The sequence below is a fragment of the Coenobita brevimanus genome, chromosome 78 (genome assembly GCF_032717465.1).
Source record: "Coenobita brevimanus isolate Jiangsu-jjx chromosome 78, ASM3271746v2, whole genome shotgun sequence".
Lineage (NCBI taxonomy): Eukaryota > Metazoa > Arthropoda > Malacostraca > Decapoda > Coenobitidae > Coenobita > Coenobita brevimanus.
Genome location: NC_137031.1, coordinates 42,627,473 through 42,647,352, shown reverse-complemented (window position 1 = coordinate 42,647,352; position 19,880 = coordinate 42,627,473). Strand labels below are relative to the sequence as shown.

At 40.8% G+C, this 19,880-nt stretch overlaps 1 protein-coding gene across 1 annotated transcript; it reads right to left on the bottom strand.

Moving 5' to 3' along the window:
* Window positions 1-215: 215 nt before the first annotated feature.
* On the bottom strand, window positions 216-10,284 carry LOC145408856 (N-acetyltaurine hydrolase). The gene is made up of 7 exons (XM_080279498.1): window positions 10,090-10,284; window positions 9,306-9,465; window positions 7,984-8,174; window positions 3,745-3,903; window positions 3,316-3,480; window positions 2,675-2,892; window positions 216-2,184 (listed from the first exon to the last, which is right to left on the bottom strand). Exons 1-7 carry the CDS (start codon window positions 10,109-10,111, stop codon window positions 2,047-2,049), a joined length of 1,053 nt encoding a protein of 350 aa, XP_080135624.1. The 5' UTR covers window positions 10,112-10,284; the 3' UTR covers window positions 216-2,046.
* Window positions 10,285-19,880: the final 9,596 nt, after the last annotated feature.

Here is a 19,880-nt window from a genome sequence, read left to right as displayed (position 1 = left end):
GCTCCTAATGGGGCAACAAATGAGCACATGATGGATGGATGGATTTTTATTTTTATTTTATTTTTTAATTTTTTGTCAAATGCATCCTTATTAATCACAGCTCTTTCTCTCTCTCTCTCTCTCTCTGCATTAACAAAAATTTCATTTCTCTCTCTAATTTAAACAGGATATAACCAGATTAATAAGGACGAAGTATATACAATTCCCACATTTTATGAAATTATTCTTACACCTTATGTACATCCATATCCCATGATTAATCTGGCATTTGCCACAATAAAACAACAGAGCAACAAAACCAGTGACTTAGTTTATCCCTTTGAGATGCATTTTTCGTTTTTTCCTCGGTGTCTCCTGACGATTTTATTCAGCTTAGGACAGACTTTTTGAACTTGAGGTTGATATGGCCTACATCAGCCTCTTCACCACTGAGGTGCCCTCCAAGGCTGAATAAGTCAATAAAATGTCATCATATTCAAGGGATTAAACAGCTGGAAACTACTGAAGTAACTATTGTAAGACTTTCATATATTTCGGCAACAAAAATTATTATAATAGTGGCATAAAAAGTATTGACAGGAGTTGCAACAACAATTACAATAACAATAACAACAGACAGTGTACAGGTAAGTGTTTTTTCCAGGATATTAAAGCAGTCTGGACTAAAAATTGGGTGGATGCAATTGATAATGAAATACTGTATTTAGAGTTTGTACATATTTCAGATTTCACAAAGGAACTGTTTCCTGAGGGAATGGACGACTGGTGAACCAATCTTGTACTCGAGGAAGATTGTAGCAACCCTCCTGCTGGAGAGGGTTACTGTTACCTAGTGGCACTGATATAACAGGTCATGGAGCTAATCAGTTATACTTATGTCCCTCTGCACCCTCCCTATCCTCTGAGAGGACAGGGAGGCAGTAGAAGGATAACTTTAACCTGCAGTCCACTAGGTTTAAGTCCAGCTGAACTTAAACATGTTGCAAGTAGTCTTGTTCCTCCAGTAATACACAGGGCTTCCTTTCTTTTATTTAAATCCAAAAAGTTATGAGGAAGCTTAACTTTAACATAATTTTCACTTTATTTTAATGAATTGTCCAAAGTTGATCAAAAGTTTTGGGCATGTAACAATGTACTGCAGTTGATGCCTGGTGGTTTGGGGGTAGAGCACTGAAATTTGGTGTGACCAGTCAATGAGATCCTCAAGAGGTGACTGGATGATTCTGTCATATGAAAATGCTGCCAGGGAAATGGCTGGTCTCCTACCATTAAGTAATCAGCACCCTAAGCTTGCCACATCCCACTCTGATGGGGGGAATATGAGACTTTCTTTTTCTTTTTTCCCCCTCCTATATTGAGACACTAAGAGGCAGTACACTTATTGGTACAGTTCTGTTGTACAAAATGCCAAAAATAACTACCACTTTTCACTCATACAAGTTGATAAACCTAACTACCAACTTTTTCATTCACAACTACCATCTTTTTCATTCCCACCAATATCCCCAAAACTTAATGAACAGCAACAGCAAAACTTTCAAATGCGTATACAGTATTATACTCACAACAGCATTGTATAATACAGTGCTCATACTGTATAGTACTTTGCACCCATTAATACAAGTCTAAGATCTGGCAAAGCACAATGAGACTAGCTAAGCTGCCAACATGAGTTTTTCAATGATCACCCATATAGGTTAAGTATAAACCATTTCATTTTGATAATGCACCATTCGCTCCCTTAACCTACCCAGTGCTATGTGAATAATTCCAAGTATTAAAGTTCAAAAGTTATTTCCATAAACCCTCTTAGGCTCTCTATATCAAAGCAATCTATGGTACTTAATTCTAGCAAACATTGGTCAATTTCATTCAGCTGAAGAACTGCATGAAGAAAAAGTGCTACAAATTTATCTTCTAAAACTCTCACCATAAGGACCACAGTGATGTGCTGTACTTTATTCTGGCAAACCGCAGTCATTTATATACAACTGAAGAAACTCCCAGGTGGTCAAAGGATTAATGTACACCAACTGGTGAAGAAGCTCACTTGGTGAAAGTTAGCCACGTAGCAGGGTTAGTAATAAGGATCTTATCAATATCCTCCTGACTCAGTCCTCGGTCCAGCATCTTGGGCACCACATTCTTCAGTATGTGGCTGTACCCGTGGCCCCCATATGCCTCCTGCAAGGATTATAGAAATATCATAGCACTGTACTTGTTTTAAAGTTTGTTAACATTTCATTATCAAGTTGTTGATGAAATTTAGAGCTCCAGTTTTAAGCTGTTGATGAATTGCCTGCAATAATTTTTCTTCACTTTAAACAGACTTTTATTCATTATAAGCTTAATGTGTGGGCAGACATGAGTTTTTCTTTTTTGTGCTTTTAAGCCCTCAGTCATGAATCAATTGAGTGCCTCTCTTAAAGTTCTTTCATTTAAAGTAACATTTTGTCTGCAAACATCCTAGACTTTATATGATGACTGACTGTACATCAAACTCTATAATTATCCATACACCTGGCCAAATGTCTGATTTTTCAGATACCTTCCATCTAGAATATACTTTTATTTACCAGGCATTGAACTACACAAAAAAAAAGCCACAAAAAAGACAAAACTGTGGGCCAAGTTAAAGTGAAAGAACTATTACAACATTCACACTGTCACCTACCAGGCGGTGTGGGCTAAAGATATCATGGGCAATTACAACTTTACTCCCAAACCCAGCTTCCACCAAGTGCCTGATACGCGCAATTCGCTGGGCATCAGAAGGCATGTCCACGGAGGCATTAGGCTGGTAATGGGACACCTCAATGCCAAATAAGTCGTACTCACAGTAGGTCCCAAGAGATGCAAACTCCACAAGTGCATCTAGCTCGTGGATGGTACCTGAATGGTAATGAGTCCATTACAGTAACAGCATTAAAAAAATTTTCTCTCTCTGATTACCGGTAGATTTCTTCATGCCAGACAGAGCATACTTTAATTCCTCCCAAACACCAGAAGTTTGTTAGATATTAAATAATGCATGAGCAGTACAGCAACACTAAATATAGCACACAAACTAACTTCTTTTTTCCTAACAGCACAAATATATATTTTACAGAACCAAAGACTGTTAGCCTAAAATTTGTTTTCAAAGAAAAGTGAACAAACTGAAAGCCAAATTAAAAATCTGTTTATTCTGAGATGCCTAGACACATTGCATCTAACAGACTGGGGATCAATGATAGTGGAACGAGAGAAGTTCCAGAGCAGATCAGTTGTGTACAGTTCTGTACGTGAAAAAGGGCAAAATAAACAATATCTTACGATCCAGGTGGGCCATAACCATCTTGCTAGGGTGTCCTCCTGCCTCTGTGTATATGCGAAATATTTCCTCTGGTGCATCGTGATGTCGGCCAGGATGGAACATAACTGGGCATCCTAAACTAGCCTGGGTCTCTCCTGTTGCCTGGATTGTGCGACGCTCAAAATCTGCACAAAGCAAATTACAATTAATTCATCCCTTCAGTTTGAGGACACATGTTTATTTTCTTCCCATAATCAAATTATTTTATTCAGCTAAAGAGAGACTTCAAACTGAAGGGATAAGATAAAGCCTTCATTAACCTATCCGTTACCAGGCATTCTACTTAAAAAAATGTTTCCAGGGGTAGCAAGTATGCACTACAAAGGGAAATTCTCAGGCTGAAGGGGTTAAGAGTGACAATGTTGGTTAGAAACTCACTGCAAGCCTACCATAGAGTGGCCAAGAGCAGCCAATCTCGCCAATTATGCCACAGCGGATGTCTGGAGCGTCATGACATCCCACTGTCAGCTCCACAGTCATGTTCTCTACCATCTCCTCCACGCTTATGCCTAACGTCTCCTTTGGCTGAGCATTCATCACATAGTACCCTGACAAAGATTAAGAAATTATGTGCTTGTTACAGCCTGTACTATCATCATCATCACATCACGTCACATCATCATCACCATCGTCACAACCTGGACATTTTTATTTATTACAGTCTGCATTATAAGCACCATTATTATCCTAACTCTTTAAATTTTTAACATTGGGATACCTGTGTCCTGAGGGTACATTGTAGTTAGAAAGAGAAAGTATAAAGTCTGAATATGCAGATATAGAAGTTCATAATATAAATTTAAAGAAAAAGGAGGTATAATACGTAGGCTCTTAGACAGTTTACTTCTTGACCCATTACCACCCACCAAGATGAACTTTTAAGCACTTTGCCAAAGTTGTCTGATGAGTAACTATGGTATTAAATAATGGTATTAAGAAAAAAAATAAACGCTCGATATAACGAACCCCGATATTCCGAATTTCGGATTTAGCAAATGGCCAAATCAGAACCGAACATCCCCTGGATTTTGCGATCAAGGCTGCCAAATGTAGTGGAAGTTTGCAAACCTGCCGGCTTTCACGTGATGGCCAAATTAGGACCGAACTTCCCCCAGATTTTGTGATCAAAGGTTGCTACATCCGGCAGAAGTTCACGAACCCACAGGTTTTCATGTGACCTACTGTTTAGGGAGCGGTGCGTTGATGAGTCACGTAGGCTTGCCCGCACCTGGCGCACCTTACCCCTTCCCTCGCAGCCTCTCTCTCAGTCTGTGCTTAGTGTTTGCCGTGTGCGTTTCTCTCTCGCCTTACCTCTAACCATCGCGTTACCTCTTGCCCTACGTGGTACCTACCTACCTACCTACGATCAAGAATGGCTTCAAAGTCTGCTACCCCGTGTACCTCAGGCAAAGGGAAGAGGAAGATTCTCTCCATCACGGAAAAATACACTAATATTCAAGATTTTGAGAAGGAGGCAACAAGGAGTCAATTGATGGAGCAGTATGCCCTCAAAAAAATGACAATTCATGACCTCATCAAGGCCAGAGATAAGGTCAAGGAGGCCATAAAGGGGATGGAGAGCAGTAAGACAGCCAAAGTGTACCGTAAGTGATGACTTCCCCACAAGAATCTTGATGAAACTGTCTATAAGTGGTACACTCATGAGAGAGCTGAGGGTGTTCCTGTGCAAGGGGTAAATATCCAGCATGCTGCACAGAGGCTTGCGAGTCACCTAGAGTATGAGGACTTCAAGTGCAGCAATTGCTGGCTGTGGAGGTTTAGGCAGCATCTTGGCATTGTGAACAGGGGAGCTGCTCAGCACTGATGTCGACACCATGGACCTGTTTATAGACCAGTTTCGTGAGCTGAAAAAGAAGGAGGGCCTGCATGATTTCCAGAGGTATAATGCGACGAAACTGGTCTAATTTGGAAATCTTTACCTACCAACACTCAGGCCTCTAAGAAGATTGGCAATATTCCGGGGAGGAAGAGTGCAAAGGAGCGCATCTCCTTGTTGGCCTGTCCCAGTGCTGATGGGTCGCACCGCCTGAAGCTAGTCGTGGTAGGAAAAAGTAGGAAGTCTAGGGCACTGAAGGATGTAATGGACAAGCTTCCTATTGATTATTATAACAACTCTTCCACCTGGTTCACCCAAGAGATTGTGCACGACTGGTTTCACAATACGTTCGACCTTTCTGTTCGGCATCACCAGCTCTGGTATGGGGTACAGAAGGAGGATATGAGGGCTATCCTCCTCCTCAAGAACGCCCCAGCCCACCTTTCCACTGCTAAACTCTGCAGCAAGGATGGCAAGATCGAGGCCATGTTTCTGCCACCCAACACCACTGCCCTAGTTCAGCCCCATGGTTCTGGGGGTGATACAGAGTGTCAAGTAACATTACCAGAACTTGTACCTCCAGCAGTGTTTAGTGGTGATGGAAGATGTGGAGGAGGAAGGATATGTTGACACCAGGGGAAGGAAAACACTGGAAAACTTCAAAAAGTACACATCAAGGATGCCATACTGAACTGAGCAGAGGCTTGGAAACAAGTGCCAGTAACCACACTCGGTAACGCATGGTGCAAACTCCTCCGCACCCCCAAAACTTCAGTCCAAAAGCCAGACTTTGAGGGATTCGAGCCACCGAGGGCAGCAGAGCTGTTGGCTGCAGCTGGCCAAGGCTCAGTCCCTCAAGAGGAGATGGAGGAGTGGCTGGATGAGGATGGTGGTCTGCCTGGGTACCACCACCAGACAGAGGAGATTGCAGGAGCTGACCTTGCCAGAATCACCTGTGGAGGAGGAAGAGGAGACGACATCTGGCCCATCTCTGTCTGCTGGCATTGACGCTGCAGACACGCTGCTGGCCCTGGGTGACAAAATTGGGGGATCTCTCAGCCAGAACTATGAGATGTTCAGAATGATCAGACTGGACCTGATGCAAGAAAACCAGGCCACTCAGGTTCAGCAGCAAATTTCAGACTTCTTCGAACAATTGCCCTTGCTTGTGGGGAAAAGCAATGAACAGTCTCTGAATCCTACAGTATGTCTGTGGCCGTCAACCTCTGCCTACCGAGTTTGGCATCAGGCAGCAGCACATCTTTCTCACTGGTGGCAGTGACACCAGAGCCACCAAAAATTCTTTTTGCAAAATCTGATGAGGACTAGTGTTCAGTACAGTCTAGTGTTCTGTGTAGTGTTAAGTATAAAGTTTAGTGTTAAGTACATACTGTACAGTGTATATTATCATCATTATACAGTACTGTTCAGTGCCCTAGTTCAGTCATGTAATACTGTATGGTATATTTCTGGTGTGTACATTGTGGTGTGCTCTGGTGTATAGGTGTACAGTGTAATGTGCTATGGTGTACAGGTATACAGTGTGGTGTGCTCTGGTGTACAGGCATGTAGTGTGGTGTGTACAGGTGTGCAGTGTGGTGTGCTCTGGTGTATAGGTGTACAATGTGGTGCCAACATCTAACCTCTCCAGAATTCCTCCCCCTGCCTCCCACAGTGACAATAGTAACCCTTCCTGGCACAGTAAGTTTACTGTAACAGCACTACATTTAACTGTATTGTTATTATAGGTACTATATTTATATGTACAACTTCACACAGTATTGTATTTACATGTATGGTACTGCTTCATACATTATTGTATTTACATGTACTAGTTCATAAATCCTTGAATTCTCCATGTAAAACTTCATAGAGTTAGTTAAAGTTATGTGTGAGCACATAGAACTGGACGACTCGCCTTATATAGCAACCTGAGTTCGGTAATCCCTCTGGAATATCGACCCCATCGTATAAAGTGAACTTTCAGCTATGCTGACTGACCTCTCCCCCCAGTTAGTTTGTTATATCAAGAGTTCACTGTAGATCACTTAAAAGGCTTACAAATATGTACCTACTGTTAAAGTTTTCACTTATTTTTCATGACAGGTGTCACTCGTTAGTTCGCCATGTAAACATTCAATCATGGACAATTAATACACTAATTTTATTCATACTATTATGCCCTGCTGCTTTTACTTTCATAATAAAGGATGATGATTGACAGCAAAAAATTTAACACATCACTTTGGAAAGTGTACAATGGAAGCACATAATAACCTTTAGTGTTGAAAGCATGTCAAATTAAGCTGGTTTCAGGGAAAGTGTTTCAGCACTGGGAGGAAATCACATTATGTAAACACTCATCATGGGAAATTTTATTCATTACAGTACCTTCTGTCTTTTTATCCATTATCCAATCCATTACTGCTTCACTAGGAGCACAGGGGCCAAGGGTTAGGCTACTTCATTCAAGCATTTACGCCAATCACCAACCAATGCAGTACAGTAATGGTTTCCTGGGTTACAGGAAATCGTTTGGCTTACGCTCAGTGTGGAATCCCCTGAAGGCAATACTGTACTACACACAATGAATGGATAGTGGGTAGCTATCTCCATATACTGTACATCTCATAAATCTTGATAAAATTTGTTCCCAAGTTATAGTCTCAATGCCTATTTGACAATTTCCAGTGCCACCTCTGAGCACTTCTACCAAGGGACAGTACTGCAGTACTGTACCCACTCTAGTGAGGACCTCTCGCACATGGACGGTTTGGCCACAGCATATTACCTGCCCCAGCCACTATGTTGACACCCTGCTTGTGAGAGATCTCGCTCATGAATCTCACATTCCTCTTGATGCCAAAACTAGTGTTCTCAACAATGGTGCCTCCCCCTCGTTTCTTGTACTCCCCCATTTCAGCCATCACCGCTGACATCACTTCTGGTTGATCCATATGGAGGTTGGGTTTGTGGCTAAACCTGACCAAAGTTAAGACTAATATCAAGACTTTCTTAAATACTGATCCTAATGCAACACAAAGCACTGTACAATACATACAAAACAGAACCAAATTTTACTGTGCAGTTCTAATAAGCACTATCAAGTGGCTGCGATCTGAAATCTGTTCACACAGGCTAGTAAGGGAAGAAATGTTAAGTTACCAAAGGATCTTTAAATCTAGGCACTATTGAGTGACTAAGGTCTGAAATCTGTACACTGAGTTACAAATATTCAGCAAGTTTCTGGAAAGCAGCAGTTGGGGATAAGAACTACAACTGAGCTATGCAGTACCCTGAAGCTGGACTCGGTATAGAAGAATTTACTATGTAGAAATGAGTGGAGTGTTCACTTTGTGATATAGTGCAATGGCTGTAAAAAAAAATGCCGAGATTACAATGTGGATTGAATAAAGACATAAGGACCAACAAAGTGACTGTGCAAATGTAAGCTAAGTACATTACTTCATAACACAAACCTTCAGTCGTGCCTTTTATTTTTTTCTATTGTCAAATTATTTTAATCAGTTTAAGTGAAGTGTTCCCATGCTGTGGGGCTTAAGCAGAAGGACCTCCACCTTCAGTGAAAATGGAGAGCTGCACAACTTATGGGTGAGTGCATAATGTGAGATGTTTTATGACTGAGCAGCCTGGAAGCTACTGTCCTTTTTTGCTAAGGACTTGTGAGGATGTACGACACAAATGGTTGCTACAGTGCTTGTAAAACTTTCCAGTGAAATGAATACACCTACAGTCTTGGTGCAGCATTATCATCACAATGAGTGAAGATTTGTGTCTGTTGTTAGGTTAGTCCGAGAAGGGTGTGACTGTGGTCACTATGCTCATCTGGTTGGAGTGATGTATGTGATGGCTTTATCTATTGATGGTGCTGTCATTCAGTTCATGCAGTGTTGTCTGAGAATGTATTAGACAACAGTACAGAACTAATAAACCAAACTTAAAGAACTGCACTGACATTTCAAGTTATCCAATTATTGTAGTACCTAAACTCATTTTTTCTTTAGCCTGTCATGGAGTATCAAATGAGGACAAATGACCACTTTGCTGCCAGGTCCTTCAGAGCAAGAGTATTGTTCTGTTCTTATCACATACGGATTCTGCCGGATCCAGCCAAGGTTTGGTAGGGTGAAGGAACAGTTCTCCATGTGTCTGTCTTCAGGTGTTGCTGGGGTGAACATCAATTCAAAATTCATGATGAGATGTTCGTGGGTGAGGGTCCTTCCAAGGTTCCCTGGATCCACCAAACCACACACTGCATGAGGAAACATCAATGTTAAATCACTGCTGTTTAATAAATCCCTCATTTCAAATAAAAAACCTTTTAAAGGGATGTTTTCTATGATAATTTCCTTTGATTCATCAATTCTTAATTAATGCTTTTCATCATCATTATCATCATCATCATCCAGACTATTTTCACACCACAAAGCAAGGTGAGGGTAGAGTTCAGAGAGCCAGAAAAAAAACTTGGATTTTTTTTTTTTTTTTTTTTTTTTTTTTAAAGCAAAATCATACTTTGGCTACTGGTACCTGCATCTTCCATCTGGATATGCAAATGATACTGGGAGCTTTAAAGGCTTTGTTGAATTAGTTATGGATTAAGAGCCAAGAGAGAAAACTAAAAATTCAATACTATATATATATATATATATATAATGGGGCGGTAGTCTAACGTTTCTACCGCAAATGCTTCAGCCTTCATCTTGTACTTAGTTACTGTATTAAACAGGACGGTTGTGGGGGGGTATCCTCCAAACATGTATGACTTGTAGGGAAGGGGTTAACTAAAGGCTGTAGTTATTGTACTAATGAACATTAAAACAATATCTGTTTCAGAGTTTACATGCTACCCAACAAAACATAGCTTTGTGCTAACCTGTTTGTACTTTGCCTTTCATCTTCACTAATAACGACGGAACCGTTCCCTCACACTTGCAGCTCAGCCGGATAGTATGATACCCTGTAGCTGTACGTCACCTGCCCTAGCAACACCATAGTAATCATGATGCTCGTGCAACTCCTTCCCAGTCGCCATTTAAATGCCGGACGTATGATCACAATACTAAACCCATCGTATAGTAAGTCTTATTCTTATTTAATGCTACTTCTCTTGCAGTTTAACTGTAAACTAATAATTATTCCTCTTTCAGTTGCGCCACATCGATATTATAGATAAAATAATGATGACAATTACCATGTTTCTTTCGGCATCACTCCAAATGCCCGACGTATGAGCAATACTTGCCAAACATACTTATTTCTTACTCTATACTATGTGTTCTGCATTTATATTTTCAGTCTACTAATTACTGATCACTCAATAGCGCCAGAGATATGTAACATGGAATACCGACCATAATGGACTTTAATTGTAGCAACGTTGTGCCGTATGATGCCTTTCTGCTTATACCATTCAGAATCATACTTATACATTTTCTGCTTCATAATTGTATGTTTTTTCTGGAGTATATCAGTAATATAAGTACAGCAGACTGCTCGATTAACAGTATCAAAGTGATATATAAATATGAAAACAGTAATAACAGTATGCCGTATGAAAATTTTACGCACAAACCATCGTAACTGAACGAACTTAAGGTGGCACGAGCTGGCACTAAGTGCCACTTAAGTTGCGCTTAAGCACTTCTTATGTTGCATTTAAGCGTCAACTTATTTGCCACCTTTAGTTCAACTTTGGTCCAACTTAAGTTGCTCTTAATATATTCAACTTAAGTTGACTATAATATTGAAAGTTGCTATACTTTCCGTATCGTTGCAGTCACTGATACGTATCTTGACATGTTATAAACCGTATATTCACGATGAAGTGCACTGTAATGGTTTAATATCAAGATCCAAGTGATGTGATATCACAATGACAGGTAAATGGAGAAGTGCGGAGGTAGGAAGGTGGAATGGGGATATTGTACAGGGACAGAGTGGAGTGGAGAGACAGGGCTTTGGTAAGGTAAAGGGAGGGGTGGGGAGGGATTGGGAGGTAGACAGAGGGATGGGGACATAGGGTCAGTGATAGGGAGGTAGAGGAAGGAATGAGAAGATAGGTATCGAGGGACGGGGTGGGGAGATTGGGCTAAGGAGGCAAAGGGGGGTGGAGAGACAGGAGTAGATGTAGACAGAGGAAAACAGGTAGGGACAAGGAGGCAGAGGGAGGGGTGGGGAGGCAGAAAGGCAGAGGGAGAGGTAGGGAAACTGAGGAGAGGGAGGGATGGGGATATATGGATAGGAAGGGAGGAGGGAAGTTCAAGACAGGGAAGCCAAGGAAGTAATGAGGATATAGGGATGCAGGTGGAGGGGTGGGAAGATAGGGAGGTAATGAGTGGTGAGAAGATGGGGAAACGGAGGGAGGGAGAATATAGGAAGGCAGAGAAGGGTGAGGAGATAAGGATAGGGACGTAACAGGTGGATGGGTGGGAAGATAGGGATCAGGAAACAGAGGGAAGGGTGGGGAGGCAGGGATAAGGAAGCAAAAAGAAGGGGGAGGTGGAGAGATAGGGATAATAAAGGAACCAGAGGAGGGGAATGGGAATGAGGAAGATGGAAAGACGGGGATCGATATAGGGATGGGGAAGTAGACGTATAGAGAGGAAAAACGATTATCTATTCATTTCCATTCTTTAGCACCATTATTATGCATCACTTTCAAATGCCCTCATTACTCGTGAAGCTAATCACTGATAGATGCATCGGATTTATAACCATTAAAATGCAAGATACAGAAAACTAAAAGGTTGTGGCAGATTATAGTGTTTGAGTTATTTGTGTAGTTTTGGGGAATGACAGTGTATTTCTTTGACGATGGTAAATACTTATTGACGGATAGCGACAATTCACGGTTTTGAAATTTAACCATAGTTTAGAGGAAGTTTGAATACATGAACCTCATCTTCACCTATGACTTGTCCTTTGCTAACCTCAAATTTTTCGACACTGATGTCAAATAATATAAAATAGATTTTTTGTGGATGTCATGGTCCTTATTACTCATGTGATAAACGTCTCAAGATATGAAGGGAAAAAAGAACAAAAACTACCGCTGACAAGACGGTACAAAACTCATTCCGAGATTGATTGGAGTCGCCAAACGATCTAGTCAACGGATCGACATACAACTCCTAAATTCTTTGCCTGTCGAGTTTGTACAGATTGTGGGTAAGTTCTACTTGTTTAACTTACCCTTGGAAATATCATAGGATAAGTGAAACACATTGGAATGGAATAATTTTGTGAGTGAGTAGTATACTTTACATCCATACTCCACCCGGATCTGTGTCAAGAATTTTTATTTTTGAATAGTTCCTCTTGTGGCAAAAAAAAAAAAAAAAAAGCATGTTATTACTTACCTACTGTTGATTGTATTAATAATTTGTAGGCTACTAAATAATCAGATATATATGAACTGGTCATGCCAAATAAGCAATCCAGTAGCATCTGAGATGTTCTACCGGTTTATACATAACCATTTGTCATATTTTTCAGAACTACCTGCTTGGATGAGAGCTCATCAAGATGGACAAAGGTAAGCCGAAGAAGGAATCAGTAAAGTTGCATCAGTGTTAAAATTATTATTATTTTATTATTATTATTATTATTATTATTAGGCTAAGTTACCGATAATGACGTTATAGTTTTCTGACTCATTTTCATCTTACTGCAAAGAGAAACAAACTTAATTTCATCCAACACAACTAAATTTTGTCTGATATTCTCCTGCCGAGGAAAGCTGGAGTTCGAGAAACGTCGATCAATCATTTGTAGAAATGATCTTACGGTATGCAGATCAGTAGCATCAGTTGCATCACATTACTGAGAGAGAGAGAGAGAGAGAGAGAGGGAGAGAGAGAGAGAGAGAGAGAGAGAGAGAGAGAGAGAGCATCAGCAAAGCTTTAACAATCATTTTCTTATGCTAACAAAGTATTAACAATTGTGGATTCCGCATGCTGTTCTCTTTTCCGGATGGCTGTTGGGGAATGAAAAATACTGGAAATTCTGTTGCCGCGTGATATATCTCCTAAGATCAAAGTGCTGATACATTTGAAGTTTTCCCCCACTACGTAAATATTATCGGGGTATGCGACCAAAGCAAGTGTCCGGCTCAGGGTACATGAACACCAGGGCCCTGCATAGTCCCTGGTCACCCCTGGACGAGGTGTGGCACCCGTTAGTCCTCCAAAATGAAATAGATGGTTGAGTATCATTTTCCCGGGAGGTACCACCAAGGGGGTGATTGGGGACCGAGACCAGGAAACTCGCCTTGTTCAGCACTCCCAGGAGGGGGGCTTGACCACATTTACCATGTAGCCTATAGTCTAGACTGAGACCGCTACTCACATATATCTCAGTAGCTCATCCTCTTGGGGGTTATGCCTTTTCCATTTTCCCTGTCCTTCGCTATGTGGAAGAACCATGTTCCGAACCTCCCTGTGGCTCTGTCTACCACAGTAAGGAGGCTGCTTGCTTGTGGTCGATGGGCCTGCTCGGCCAGTCAGACCGGGGTTGAAAGAGAAAGGGAGGGGTGAGATTGTCGACAGTATGTGCGACTGAACTTGATCATTTCAGACAGCGTTTTTATTCCCGTTAAGCAAGGGTAGTGTCATTTTTTTTTTTTAGTAACTTTGTGACCAGTAATCAGATGTGTGTAGCGGTGAGTATAGTCCGTTGGAACATACATAGATAGATAGATAAACTGATTGATTGATAGACATAGATGCTGCACTTTCGCTTCAGGACATGCTTCAGTACTGCAGGAACGCTGTCGCTGAAGACCAAGCAGGAATAAGTTTAGTAAAGGATATCAAAATACTTGATATAATTACTGTTAGTGCCAGTTACTTGTGCATGTTCTTTCATTGTTTCATTCTACTTTCTTTTTTCTTTCCTTTTTTCTCTAACTTTGTCATCTGTCTTTGATATTGCGTGTCAGTAACATAACTGGTAAATGGAGAGCAAATGGAGAAAGGGGTAGTATTTTGTTGTTGTTGTTGTTGTTGTTGTTGTTGTTGTTGTTGTTGTTGTTCCAGGTTTATTTACAGGTTGAATCCAGGTGAATGTAGAAAACAGGTCACTTCTGCCGGGCGCGTCCAGAAAACTTTTGTTATGCTATGTTCAAGTATTACATGTGTTGTGACGGTGAGGTGGCCGGACATGAGGTGCATAGCCTAAGTGCGTTATGGTGTTGGAGCTGCAGTACAAAGATTAAGAATGAAAATAGTGATTTGTTGGCGAGTTGTAGTTTGCATTGGTATGGAAACAGGGAAGGGATCTCTCTCTCTCTCTCTCTCTCTCTCTCTCTCTCTCTCTCTCTCTCTCTCTCTCTCTCTCTCTCTCTCTCTCTCGCAGCACCAAAATGCTTACACACCTAGCATTGTGAAACATAAGTTTCAGAACTCTCAGCACCACAATGCTTGCACAGCTAACATGAATCATGTTTCGTAAATACAATTTATTAATGACAATGTTCAAACAGGCCTAGGTAAAGAGGACGGAAGAAAGGACAAGGAGAACAGGAAGGATATAGAGGTTAGGAATGAGGTGATGGACAGGAATGACAAGGAGACAGACTTTAAGGAAGAAGAGATGGGAAAACAGGAGGACAAAGTGGTGAGGATGGAGGCTGAGGCTGAAATCAGGATAGCGTCTGGAAGAAGGGAAGAGAAAGAGGTAGAAGTCACTAGAGAAGGGGCGGTGAGAGAGAAGGACAAGGTGGAAGGGAAAGAAGATGAAGTCAGAATGGAGGTGTTGGGAAGCAAGGTGGGGAAGGAGACAGCAGCTAAGACAGAAATGACTGAAACTGAAGAAGGCAATGAGGATAGGAATGAGACAGAAATCGGGAAAAAAGTGATGGGCATGATGAAGGGCAGTGAGTTGGACACAGAAGCCAGTACAAGAATGATGAGAGAAAATTTGGGCAAGAAGGAGAAGAAAGTAAAAATCCTGATAGAAATGGTAGACAAAGAAGAGGAGAGAAAAGAGAGAGAAATATGGACAGTGGCGATGGAAAATGGGAAAGACAAGAAGAGGAAGGGGGTACAAGAAGTCAAGATAATGGTGAGGGGAAGGGATGAAAGGAAGGAGGAATTGCAGACTAAAGAAGTCAGTATAGAGGTGATGGAAAGGCAAGGAGACGAGGAGGTGAAAATACAGATTGGACAAGTTAGTATAGTGATTGGAAAAAAGAAGATAAAGAATGAAGAATCCAGTACGGAGATGACGCGTGATAGGCTGCATGACGAAAACGCAGAGAACGAAAGATGTAAGATGGAAGCAAAGAATCAATTGGCGAATGAAGAGAAACAAATCGTTGCAAGCTTGTTCCGCCAGCTTGCGAAGGAAAAGAATAAACAGTTAGAGATCATGGATTTGAGGCAACTTTTGCTCGAAGACTTCTTCGACGAACTGCAAGAGGACGTACGGCGAGACATTATGCCGGAACTTGATGGATCCAATGACGAGTTCCTCCACGAGAAACGAGAAATCCAGTTCTTTACGAGTGGGAAGATCGAAGAGGTGATGCTGGAGAAAGTGGAAGAGCTCGTGTTTCAGAAGGTGGATGACATGCTGGCATTTAGCGGAGAACATGTGTTGTTGTTTGACAGCGATGAGTGTGAGAACGATATTACGATAGACGGGGTGAAGGAGGTTCTGTCGTCGGCTGTTGTGCAAATCGAGACGGGTGATATAAGGGAGCGCTTGGAGAGGTGGCTGGAGGGAATACAGACATCCGATCTTTATGCCATCGTGCAGGAGAGGACCAAGATACTTAGACTGGAGGAGATCAAGGAGGAAGTAATGTTTAAATTCCATGGATCCAGGTTTGACCGATATGTGGAGGACAGACTTCTCTTTATGATCGAGGCGAAGATACAGGAGATTGAGTGGGCTAGGCTTGGGGTCCTTACAAAGGTGAAGGGACTTAAACTGAGAGAAGTTTTGGATATCATGTATGACACAATTCTACAGCTTGTGGTGGAGGAATTTGAGGAACTTGGTATAGAAGAGTTAAAAATATTGGTGAAGAAACTCATAAGCGACTTGAAGGTGGAGGAGATTATCAGACTTTGGGTATGTGAAATGACAATGAGCTTCACCTTGTATGGGGTTAAGGATATCATGATAGGAAACCTTACGGAACACTCCATAAATGAGGCTAGGGAACTTGTTTTGAAGAAGATTGAAAGGATGGTTGAGACAAAGGCGGGAGAAACTAAACACTGGAAAGAACTCTTGAAAGAGAGGTTCAAGGATTTAATTATGGGAATAGTTAGGGAAAAGAGGGAAGAGGAATCCCAGATTCTCAGAAAAGCCTTGAAAATTCAGATCCTATTGAACTTAAGTGGAGACATTACTGAATATGTACCTTTGTAAGATCAGGGAGGGTAGTAAGAACACAGTAACTGGAGACAAGTGAGGAAAAATCATATTACCAATTTTTTTTTTTCTTTCAAGTCTAGTATTTTGTATGGATGCAGTATATGAAGGTCCTTTCTGTAAGGTTTTTATTAAATTATTGTAGACAGGAAATTTGAGGAGGTGGAGGTTAATGCTGATGTTAACTTTTATTAGGAAAAACTTGCCAGCTTTTGTAACGTGACCTGATGTATTAGCAGAGAAGTATGTTATTTATAAATGGACAGAGTGTGGAGATTGAGATATATGTTATGTTGTTTTCATACTGTTATTGTTATTGCTTTGATAATGTTAGAAAGCTGTGGACTGTATTATGCAGATATTCATTATTGTGTTCATACTGTCTTTATTAATGTTTTGATGCTGTTATCTCTGCTCCTTGTTTTTTTTTTTTTTTTTGTTTTTTTTTTTTAATAGCTATGCACATGAAGGACCTCACACGGGAAACTAGTATGATAAGAATATTGGTAACTACTGGCATTTATTTGCTGATGTATTGTCTTACTGTCATGGACGAAGGAATTCTGTTGGTCGTGAGATTTAAACCCCATTTTGTTATGCTATTATGACTCCGTGCACTATATATACTGCACTATACTTTCGTTGTTAGAAGCATTGTATTGTTTGTGTTACCTGGAACGAGAAATAGCTTTAGAGACTGCCAGTGGTTATTTATTTCTGTAGTATATTATTTGCCCCGTTTTTCATGGGCAGTTGTGGACACATTGCCTGTATCTGTCAGCATGAGCGAAAGATGAAGATAAGTTGCAATATAATCGTGAACTGTTAGTTTATCGTTCTTTTTTTAATCAGCTTAATTCCTGCAATCTTGTGAGGTGCGAGGGATGCCTTCATGTGGTGGCACCGATATAACCAGGAGGTGGAGCTGGTCGGTCATACAAGCGTCCCTCACTCCCCTCCCTATCCCTCGAAAGGCGGATGGTGGACTGTGGACGAAGGAAAATTCAGGCCTGCAGTTCACCAGGTTTACATTAAGATTAGCCTGGGGTTGCGATTACTGCACTAACCACCATAATTTTACTCTCGTTGCTCAGATTTGGTTTTATAGGAGGAACGAGAAATGGGGGAATGCTGAAGTGTCCTTTCTTTTTCCTTCCTGCTTAAAGTTATTTTACTCGACTGTCATTTTTCTTCCAAGATCTGTATCGCAGGAAGGACGAAGAAAGGTGAATCCCCTCGTTCTTGGCTTCCTGAGAGAGAGAGAGAGAGAGAGAGAGAGAGAGAGAGAGAGAGAGAGAATATACCATGTCTTTCCATGCCATCCTCCAACAATACAAGTCTGCTTTACGTAAGGGCATTGATCTTTTTTTTTTTCTTTATCCTGGACCGGAACATGACTCAGCACACACACACCAAATGACGAGTTGTGGTGGCAGACGGTATTCTCGCTGGTGTAGGGGACGTTGTAACACCTTTTCCTGGGCGATTTATTTTATGCATTACACCTTAACCTCACCTTAATATTAGTTATATTGTTTTTAAGGCTTTGGTTTTAAGGCTTTAATATGAATTTTAGAATACATTTTTCTCCTATGTTATTTATTCAATTTTAATATCGACTTATTTTTCACCATTAACTTAGGTGAGGCTAATTAGATGTAATATGCATAATAAATCACTGAGTAACCTGTTTGTAGCAAGAAAGTCATTGGAATGAAAGGATAATGCTTGCACGGTGAAGATTACTCACATAATAATAAAAATAAAAATAATAATAATAATAATAATAATAATAATAATAAAACATTGCTTTGCCGTAAGTGTTTGATAACCATGGCGTGGAAAAACAGCTAACTCGCCGCCTGTTGTTGCCATCCCGTTATCGTACCGTTATCTGCTTACCTACCCATTACGGAAAAGGCCCACCATACAGTAGCTCTCTCTCTCTCTCTCTCTCTCTCTCTCTCTCTCTCTCTGTATTTACTTTCACATGACTACCATCCTGTTCCCCCTCCCCCCCCTCTCTCTCTCTTCTTACCCGATGTATTAATGAAAAACAAAATAAGTGATATTAATGACGTACTTCTTTGAGAAATATTTATGTAAGTTGAGCTTGCCTGGGAGAAGTGTACATGATTTATTGTTTATTCTTGCTACTGCACTCCGTTTACTTTAACTTGACCAAAAATTGTCATCTCCTCATCCTAGAATATGATGCTAGTCATTAAATACTTTTGAGGAAAGGTTACAGAGTCGCAGCATTGTCCCTCACCAAGCTACGAAAATTAAGCTTCAAAAGGACGAAAATTTGGACCAGTTAAGGTAAAAGGACCATACTTCAATCTATTTTCAGCTTAGGAGAGCCCCCTACCAGCCAAAAGGCAAATGGAGGTTATAATTCTCTACAATAGCGTGTTTGAGGAGTCACGTATTTTCCGTCGTCTGAAGGTAGCGAGAATGATAAAAAAAAAAAAATGATATCACAGTAAAAACGATAAAGAAATAGAAGTGACCAAAAACAATAAAAAAAAAGGAAAGAAAAGTAGAATGTGAACTAAAGAAGGAAGTTATCAGATATGTATAATAGGATTTGTATGAATTAGTATGATACTCGTAGATTGTTTTAAAAGAGTTATGTGGAAGGACAATATGGATAGACCAGCATATGTGGTAGGAAAATATTTTGAAATGCTTGAGGGTCTGAAAAAATGTAAAGGGAATACGAAGCAACATGAGGAAGAGTTGAGAAAAGTTTTAAAGAGAGTGTGTGTGTGATGGTTTGGTATGGGATTATGGGTTACATGGGAGGAATGAGGTAGGAAAATAGTGCATCCTCGAGAAAACTACATTGAAATGACTGAGAGTTTGAAGAAATCATGAAGGGAATGCGAAGCAGATAAGGAAGGGATGAGAAAAGTGAAATAGTATGTGTGTGTGTGTGTGTGTGTGTGTGTGTGTGTGTGTGTGTGATAGATTGGTATGGGAGTATGAGCTAGGTGGGAGGACATTTGTAGGGCTTACGTGGGAGAAAAGTATTAGATTAAGCGGGGAACTGAAAATATAGAATAAAAGAGTGTGTGAATGGGAAGGAGGAGGATGAGACATGAGTGTGATGTAAATATGGATGAAGTATGAAAAAAGGGTGGATACATGTGCGAGAAAGGGTGATGTGTGAAAGTGAATGTGTAGAGAGTGTGGGAGGAGGGAGGGGGGATTTTGTGGAAGGAATGAGAGCAGTGTGTGTGAAAAATTGTGGAAGGAATGGGGGAAATGTTGTGTGTG